This window comes from Salvelinus sp. IW2-2015, linkage group LG15 (assembly GCF_002910315.2).
Source record: "Salvelinus sp. IW2-2015 linkage group LG15, ASM291031v2, whole genome shotgun sequence".
NCBI classification, from domain to species: domain Eukaryota; kingdom Metazoa; phylum Chordata; class Actinopteri; order Salmoniformes; family Salmonidae; genus Salvelinus; species Salvelinus sp. IW2-2015.
Genome location: NC_036855.1, coordinates 26558621 through 26568416, shown reverse-complemented (window position 1 = coordinate 26568416; position 9796 = coordinate 26558621). Strand labels below are relative to the sequence as shown.

The 9796-nt window shown below is 42.5% G+C and overlaps 1 protein-coding gene across 1 annotated transcript; it reads left to right on the top strand.

The window, feature by feature from the left end:
* The first annotated feature begins 7 nt into the window (after positions 1 to 7).
* On the top strand, positions 8 to 2490 carry LOC111975094 (eukaryotic translation initiation factor 3 subunit F). Its single transcript, XM_024003266.2, has 8 exons — positions 8 to 167; positions 521 to 591; positions 713 to 792; positions 976 to 1113; positions 1371 to 1462; positions 1621 to 1757; positions 1944 to 2057; positions 2310 to 2490. Exons 1-8 carry the CDS (start codon positions 56 to 58, stop codon positions 2385 to 2387), a joined length of 822 nt encoding a protein of 273 aa, XP_023859034.1. The 5' UTR covers positions 8 to 55; the 3' UTR covers positions 2388 to 2490.
* The last annotated feature ends 7306 nt before the right edge of the window (positions 2491 to 9796 follow it).

The window sequence follows — 9796 nt, the reverse complement described above, 5'->3', positions numbered from 1 at the left end:
TATTTGTCACACGCCGATAAGGCGACCGGAAGCGTAAAAGTGTTCCTTTTTCAAGATGTCGGTGTATGGCCCCGTGGTGAAAATTCACCCTGTCGTTCTCGCCTCCATCGGCGATTCTTACGAACGGAGAAATGAGGGAGCGAGTCGTGTGATRGGAACCTTGCTTGGTAATTTAACCCGAAACTTACTTTAGCTCTAATGAAAATTGATCAGACGCTCAGGGAGGCTAACAGCCTGTCTTAAACAAGCTAGCTACGGCTAACTTAGCTTGCATCACTTTGCTGATGCATTGCCAGGCTCTCACATCCTCTTGATCCGAAAATATACCAAAACTCCTCTGATTATAAAGATTTGACCAAGTATTAAAATATTTTAGCTTGCCTAGATTACTGTGTAATGTTTATGTTGTTGAAACTTTGCTAGCTAGCGAGTAACAGGTTCCATAGAATAGTTAAATTTGTCCCCGTATCATAGGCACAACATGGGTATCGTAACTTAATGCATTCCTTGTCTTCCTCAGGTACCATTGACAAGCACTCTGTTGAGGTCACCAACTGTTTCTCCGTCCCCCACAATGAGTCTGAAGACGAGGTGATGAGAAGTGTCACTGATACAACCTATATACTATCTAGCTATTGCTGTAGTGTAGAAATTAAGAAAGCTTGCACATGTAGTCCTAGAAGTGACACTGGTGTCTTTGTGATGGTGACAGGTTGCTGTGGACATGGAGTTCGCCAAGAACATGTATGATCTTCATAAGAGGGTGTCACCCAGCGAGGTCATTGTTGGATGGTGAGTAGGCTTATATTCTTKCCTAGTCCCATTAGAAAAAAGCTTTTGTCCCACACCGGTACTGACAATTATTGACAACTTATTCAATTAACTAGAAAGGGAAAAAAGTACATTTTGTTCAAAGTAAATCTGTGTGCTTGTGTCAGGACACTGCTCTGAAGTGAAACCATTCTCCTTCGTCAGGTATGCCACAGGCTTTGAGATTACCGAGCACTCTGTGTTGATCCATGAGTACTACAGCCGAGAGGCCACAAACCCCATCCACCTGACCATGGACACCGCCCTGCAGAGTGGCAAGATGAACATCCGTGCCTACGTCAGGTCTGGGACTTCCCTCACTTACACCAGTCTCTCTTCTTCTGTCTCAGTACTTTAGTTGGTSCACTGAAAAGCTGTTGTTGACTCCATCCTAAGCAGAGTTGCTTCAACTCCCTGTGACTTCCTGATCTCATCTTTCAGTTGTTTTGTTATGTTTGCATGTGCTGTTTCATTACTTTGCTTTACGCACTTTGGCATTCCTTATGATAGTTTAAATAAATTCATGTAATTTTTTCCCATTGCTTTGTTTGCCATGACAGTGCCCAGATGGGTGTGCCGGGAAAGACAGTCGGTGTGATGTTCACTCCCCTGAGTGTGAAATACAAGTATTACGACACAGAGAGGATAGGAGGTAAGGACCTTAATTCTTCTTTCCTTGTTTTCTGTCCAGCTAARGATTCTCTGTCCCAATTGTTCCTGGTTTGGACATGGTTTTATTTGTTGAGTCATGTCTTCTTGTTGGGGTGGGTAAATCCTTAATAAATTGATAAAGTAATTTGTATATTCTAGTTGACCTTCTCCAGAGGACGAGAGATGCRCCTAACACCACCAATGGGCTGACCTCTGACCTCTGCCAGGTGGGCGGGGCTGCAGGCCGCGTTCAGGATATGCTGGCCACAGTACTGACCTACATTGAGGATGTGTTGGTGAGTAGCCTACACACACAGAGCCTATATTATGGCTGCATCCCATATTACATTACGGAGACGTCCGTTATGTRAACCTTTTTACCGTATGCAGCTCATCGGAAAATAGTTGATTTTAGTTGAGTTACGACTTAATTTGTGTCTCTGTGGCCATAACCTAAGCTTTTCTTTCTGTATGTTTCTCAGTCTGGTAAGCAGACGGCAGATAACAGTGTTGGACGTTACCTGATGGATCTGGTCAACAAGGTTCCTAAGATCACYGCAGAGGACTTTGAGACCATGCTCAACTCTAACATCAACGTAAGTAATTATGCCTCTTGGATTTGGGCCTGTATTTATCAAGTGCTGGTTTAGGATCAGTTTTGCCTTCTTTTTTTTTACATCACGATTACATGGACGGGAATCTGATCCTAGATCAGCACTCCTACCCTGAGACGCWTGATACATACGGCCCCTCATCTTGTGGAATTGATTCAGTTGAACAGCTATAGTAAATATTTGTCCCTTGCACTCATGACATTTGTGTGAATGTATACTGTTTCTCTTTCACAGGACCTGTTGATGGTGACCTATCTATCTAATCTGACTCAAGCACAGATCGCCCTGAATGAGAAGATTGTGGTACTCTGAGCATTGAGGGATCAGGATTGTGTAGTTCTTAATAAAGAGTGATCGATATTGAATTTGTTGGTATACTTCTTTAGCTCAAATTTAATAAAGGTGATAAACAGTACAGTGTGTAATTGCAATGTTTGCTTGCTATAACTGAAGTGATGTTTTCTAGCTAAAATAATTTATTTTCAGATTCCACAATGTGTTCCTGATTGGGACAATGCATGCCTAGTAACATAATTTATATTTCTGGAAAAGCAGTATGAATATAAATTAAAGCTCAGAAGCATTTGCTTGTGTGAGTACTCTCCCTCTGTTGGTTGTTCCAGAAGTAATACAAACAGGCCTTGTATTTAGGGCCCTGTGTTTTCTGCAATCATGGGACATAACAATGTTTTATCCTGCATTTTAATCCTCATTCGGAAATGAGAATTGGACCAAGACTGTGCAAAACACAGGACCCTACTCATACAGTATGATGACAATGCAGATTAGTTCAGTCCCTAGGATGAAATCCCTATTTGGTCCACAGGGTGGCACTAAAGAGCTCAGGTCTTTTGCCTGGCACAGTGAGGGGTCTCCTAGGCAACAGGGGTCATAGATACAGGGCAGGGACTGGGAGAAGATCAAAGGTCCAAAGAATTCTGAAGACCATAGGGTCAAAGAGATGTGTATAACCCAAAACCCATATGGACCCTGATCAAATGAAGGGAATATGGGGCCATTTGACAACATACCCTACATCTAATAGTCATCATTCGTATCCTCTTTCTGGGCGGAGTCAACGGTTAGTTGAAGTCGGAAGTTTACATACACCTTAGCCAAATACATTTAAACTCAGTTTTTTCACAATTCCTGACATTTAATCCTAGTAAAAATGCCCTGCCTTAYGTCAGTTAGGATCACCACTTTATTTTAAGAGTGGGAAATGTCAGAATAATAGTAGAGAGAATGATTTATTTCAGCTTTTATTTATTTTATKACATTCCCAGTGGGTGAGAAGTTTACAGACACTCCATTCGTATTTGGTAGCATTGCCTTTAAATTGTTTAACTTGGGTCAAATGTTTCAGGTAGCCTTCCACAAGCTTCCCACAATAAGTTGGGTGAATTTTGGCCCATTTCTCCTGACAGAGCTGGTGTAACTGAGTCAGGTTTGTAGGCCTCCTTGCTCACACGCTTTTTCAGTTCTGCCCACACATTTTCTATAGGATTGAGGTCGGCTTTGTGATGGCCACTCCAATACCTTGACTTTGTTGTCCTTAAGCCATTTTGCCACAACTTTGGAAGTATGCTTGGGGTCATTGTCCATTTGGAAGACCCATTTGCGACCAAGCTTTAACTTCCTGACTGATGTCTTGAGATGTTTCAATATATCCACATAATTTTACTTCCTCATGAAGCCATCTATTCTGTGAAGTGCACCAGTCCCTCCTGCAGCAAAGCACCCCCACAACATGATGCTGCCACCCCCGTGCTTCACGGTTGGAATGGTGTTCTTCGGCTTGCAAGCCTCCCTCTTTTTCCTCCAAACATAACGATGATCATTATGGCCAAACAATTCTATTTTTGTTTCATCAGACCAGAGGAAATTTCTCCAAAAAGTATGATCTTTGTTCCCATGTGCAGTTGCAAACCTTAGTCTGGCTTTTTTATGGCGGTTTTGGAGCAGTGGCTTCATCCTTGCTGAGCGGCCTTTCAAGTTATGTCGATATAGGACTCGTTTTACTGTGGATATAGATACTTTTGTACCTGTTTCCTCCAGCATCTTCACAAGGTCCTTTGCTGTTGTTCTYGGATTGGTTTGCACTTTTCGCACCAAAGTACGTTCATCTCTAGGAGACAGAACGCGTCTCCTTCCTGAGTGGTATGACGGCTGTGGTCCCATGGTGTTTATACTTGCGTACTATTGTTTGTACAGATGAACATGGTACCTTCAGGTGTTTGAAATTGTTCTTTTGATTTTCCCATGATGTCAAGCAAAGAGGCACTGAGTTTGAAGGTTCAAATTATGTCAATTAGCCTATCGGAAGCTTCTAAAGCCATGACATAATTTTCTGGAATTTTCCAAGCTGTTTAAAGGCAAAGTCAACTTAGTTTATGTAAACTTCTGACCCACWGGAATTGTGATACAGTGAATTATAAGTGAAATAATCTGTCTGTAAACAATTGTTGGAAAAATGACTTGTGTCATGCACAAAGTAAATGTCCTAACCGACTTGCCATAACTATAGTTTGTTAACAAGACATTTGTGGAGTGGTTGAAAAACAAGTTTTAATGACTCCAACCTAAGTGTATGTAAACTTCCGACTTCAGCTGTATGTACACCATATTTATCAACAGACCCTCCTTTCCGGTTTAATGTGGCTCACTTGGTAGAGCATGGGACTTGTTGTGGGTTCAATTCCAACAGGGGACCAGTATGCAAATGTATGCGCTCCACTGTAAGTCACCCTGGATAAGAGCGTCTACTAAATMATCTAAAATATAAATACGYTTTCTTCCTAKGACTGAGACACTTAAATTAAACCTAATTCATGCATCCATTCATTTCTTTGAATCTTGATTTTAAAAAAAGTTGAATGAAATACACAAAGTTCTGCCTTTTCCCCCTYTTGCTATCATGAATAGAGTTACAGTATTGAGGGGTGACAGAGTACATGGACCAAGCGTTGACATTCTCATCTTATGAGTGGGATTAAGGTAGCTGTGTTGCAAAGAGACTCATCTAATTCTAACATACTGCCCATCAAACTAGTTAGAGACTAATAGTATATTGCATGCAAAACCCGCTATTACAGCATTATGATCTGAGGTACTGGGGTTTGTCTGCGTACAAAATAGCAGCCTATGCACTGCTGCTGACCAGAGGCCTATGTACTATAGGGAATAGGGTGCCATTTGGGATATATGTATCCTTCGAGAGAGAGAGAGAGAAGCTGGAAGGGGATTGAGGATCAGGGTAGTCAGCAGTAGTAGAATGGTGTAGCCGTAGTTAGTTATGGTCAGTAAGTAASAAATGCAAAACAACAACAAAAGGAGTTCTGCATTGCTCCATGGAAACTGCCTGTCCCTTTGTGGAGCCCTGAAAGGGTACTGGTCGAACACAAGAACACAACGGCCATGTGTCTTCATTACAGCTTTAAACTCCTCATTAGTTTGGTCCTAGTGAACATTGCTGTGGCCCAAATGGCACCCTATTCTCTATATAGTGCACTACTTTAGACAAGAGCCCTATGGGTTGTCTTAATGAGCCTCGGGCATGTAAAGCCGCCTCCCTTTAGAGAACAGTACCATAGTTCTAAAGTCTAATCTACAGTAGCTCTGGGTCTTCGCACTATGTGTGATGATCTACAATAAGCATCCATTCACGCACTGTATTTAGTCTTGCCGCTCTTTAGGTAATGCCACAATACAAAAGATCTCTCAGCCCAATTTGGTTTAGATAATTAAAGTGTCGGGAGTTTATAGTGTTTTCCCATTGTATGCTTCACAGTTGAACCACATGTGTGATTCACAAGCACTAATTCTAGTTTTTAATGAGAGGTCATCATGTMTAAACCCTGCCAAGCCAAAATTATAGGCGCAATGGAAATGTATGCTTTTCTTTCGTGGAWTGAAGTCATGAATTTGTGACTCTGCGAGATTGTCGCTGTCGTTCCCGTTGCTTTGTTTTAGTCGTGCCAGTTGACATGAACATAAATACATCTCTTCTGAGGAMAGGAATTAATTCATGTTTGTTGTCACAGACTTGTCAACCCCTATTACTGGGGTGTAGGGCTCTGGTCAAAAGTAGAGAATGATATAGTAAATAGGTTCCCATTTGGGACACAGATACTATCTGGCCCTCCCATGGCTTATCTCCAAGGAATGCRAGTGAGTCACAACATTCCAACTGGGAACAGAACATTGGCCTGCTGGTTTGTTTGTTGGAGAACTGTACAGTACTCTAGATGGAATACTATTGTGTGTGTGGGTCATTTTTCACCCCAGCGCTCAGTCTTTGATTAACTATGTCTTGACAATTAGGTCTTATGCACATATATTACTGTGTTATAGTTCCACGAAGAGCCATATATTTAATATATTTGAAATATTCTATATTCTAAATATACTGTATGGCTCTGGTTCCATGTCTATGCTACCGGACAGTGGATGTAGGTTGTTCTTACAAAGTATTTACCAGGTCAACAAACATTCCCAAAAGACACAGTTATTCTGTCTTCACATTATATAGTTAGTTCTCTGATAGTTTCCCCATGAGTTCAGGAACTGTAGTGTACTTTATTTTGCCTGGGACATTTCTCCACATTTCTAGCAGCGAGGATTCATTTGAGAAGGATTTGACAAAGTCCCAAATGGCACCCTATTCGCTATTCAGTACACTACTTTTGACCAGGGTCCATAGMGTTCTGGTCAAAAGCAGTGCACTATGTAGGTAAAAATGTTATGGTACTTATTGGATAGTTTCTCTCTCATTTTACAGTCTGTCCAGGGTCTTGAAGTGTCCAGCAGCAAGATGAACCATAAGGCTCCACCACAAGTCTTTGTGGCAAAACCCAAAACAGCATCCCTAGTTCTATAGTCTTTTTATATCTTCCAGATCTACGATGAGAAGGCAAATGTTTTTATGGAATATTTAACCTTCTGAGGGCCCACACTGGTAGTTCAATTCAGATGACAGTGTTAGAGAATGTGGATGGATCTCAAATGGTGCCTTATTCCCTTTATAGTGCACTTCTTTTCACCAGAGCTCTATGGACCTTTGTCAAGTGTAGTACACTATATAGGGATAGGGGGCCATTAGGGCCGCGTCCTGTGTCTCCAGTATGATCCAACTTCCATAAGAACTAAATGCTACTTGTGGCTTTTCATTTTACTGCTTTTCTGTTACACTCCTCTGTAATAATCTGAGTATTAATGAAAGTTGTAATTTTGTATCAAAATGATTTTATTACCCAGTGAGTCAACCCTCTGTTCTGAAATAGGCCCAARATGGCTTCAGTTAGGGTTGGGGTCAGACAGGCCCAACATGGCTTCAGATAGGGTTGGGGTCAGACAGGCCCAACATGGCTTCAGATAGGGTTGGGGTCAGACAGGCCCACATGGCTTCAGATAAGGGTGTGGGTCAGACGGCCCCAACATGGCTTCAGATGGGTTGGGGTCAGAGCAGGCCGCAACATGGCTTCAAGATAGGGTTGGGCAGACAGGCCCAAACATGGCTTCAGATAGGGTTGGGGTCAGACAGGCCCACACAGCTTCAGATAGGGTTGGGGTCAGACAGGCCCAACATGGCTTCAGATAGGGTTGGGGTCAGACAGGCCCAACATGGCTCTCAGATAGGGTTGGGGTCAGACAGGCCCAACTGGCTTCAGATAGGGTTGGGGCAGACAGGCCCAACATGGCTTCAGTACTTCAGACGGTCAACAGGGTTGGGCAGACAGGCCAACACAGCAGTCGGTTCATGTCAGTCCAGACGGCTCACGCATCCAGGCAACATGGACCTGCAGACAGACACGGGTAAAAATGATGATACACTAGCAATTTTTTTAGGCAATATTGCTGACAATGAGAGTGGAGTATGAAACACTGGAACAATGGAAGTGGAGTAATGAACACACTGGAATATAACAATGGAAGTGGAGTATGAGAACTCTGGAGCCACATGGAAGTGGGTATGAGACACTGGAGCAATGGGAGTGGGAGTTATGAGACACTGGAGCAATGGAGTGGAGTTATGAGACACTGGAGCAATGGAGTGGAGTATGAGACCTGGAGCAATGGAGTGGGAGTATGAGACACTGCGAGCAATGGAGTGGAGTGTATGAGGACACTGGAGCAATGGAGTGGAGTAATGAGACACTGGAGCAATGGAGTGGGTATGAGACACTGGAGCAATGAGTGGAGTATGAACACACTGGAAAGCAATGGAGTGGAGTATAGAGAAACTGAGCAATGGAGTGGAGTATGAGACACTGGAGCAATGGAGTGGAGTATGAGACACTGGAGCAATGGAGTGGGGTATGAGACACTGGAGCAATGATGAGCAATGAGAACATAGACATGAATAATAGATTTCATATGAAGCAGATATGAACTTAAAACTCAATTTCCTCATTTATTTCCTCATCTCTTACAGCTTGTTGCTGCCTGTTGACTGCCACATCTTTACAGGAATTGTAATTGTAACAACAAGAAACGAATAGGCCTTGCCTCTGTCCAGGACCTCCACTCAACCTTCTGCCAGTCCTTTCAGTGGCAATGCAGACATAAGGATAACTACATTTAGCAAACGTTTTATGTCACAATTCTAAGCTAGGAAGCATATTTGGTATTCYTCCAGCTAGCCAGCTAGTTTAACATACAAAAAAAKKCAATCTAAAACAAAAAACTAAAGGTAAAACCTACATGGCTAGTTGGCAAGCGAATTAGCCTGTTTGTCCCATTGACTTAGCATGGGTTTTGGTTAGCATGCTGATTGATTAGCATGCACCCCAGTGTTAATATATTTTTGTCAGTTAGAAATGACAAACTGAACACTGTATGTATTACTGTCACCTAACATAGCAGGCGTGATCAAATATTGTAGTGCAGAAACATTTGAGACATGAGTTGACAACATTTCACTCCAAAACAGGAGTGGATTTTCTCTCTCTTCAGCTSAAAAACYTCTGCCAKGTTTTCCAAAAATATTTTAGAACTGCAGACTGATCACATTATATCTGTGCTGTGATTGGAGGATTATTAAAAATTGCCCACTAAGTGGCACTGTCGATAAATATTCCCAGATTATWAAAAAATGTCTATGGAAAAATGTTGCAGCAACCATTCCTGACATATTGCCCCCCCCCCCAAAATTGCAAATGTATCACGGCCTTAAGACTGAATGAATTCCCATCTGTCATTTAATGATATACTCTTGTTACAGTGGCAGGAAAACACTTCTAGCTAGTAGTATTGTAATSCCACCCTATTAGTGTACTACTTATGACCAGAGCCCATAGGGATACTGTGTAGGGAATAGGGTGCCAAGAGTATCCAGCCTTGCCTCATCAGGGAGGCAGCAGTGCTGGAAAAGATGATGCAGCACTCAGCGTTGGTGTTCACAACTGGCAGGATCTGTAATCTGATTGGACGTCAAACACAAGGCCGGAGCCTGGGCCTTCCTGTGGCGGGAGATACTGCTGTCATCGCCTAAAGCAGTAGGGTTGCTTCCCAAAAGGCATTCTATTCCCTTCGTAGTGCACTACCTTTGACCAGGGACCTTAGGGCTCTGGAATAGGGCACCATTTGGGAAAAAATTACTGTAGAAAGGGTCTAGTAGTCTCTTCTCTTACTGTAGAGAGGGTCTGGTAGTCTCTTCTCTTACTGTAGAGAGTGTTTAGTAGTCTCTTCTCTTACTGTAGAGAGGGTCTAGTAGTCTCTTC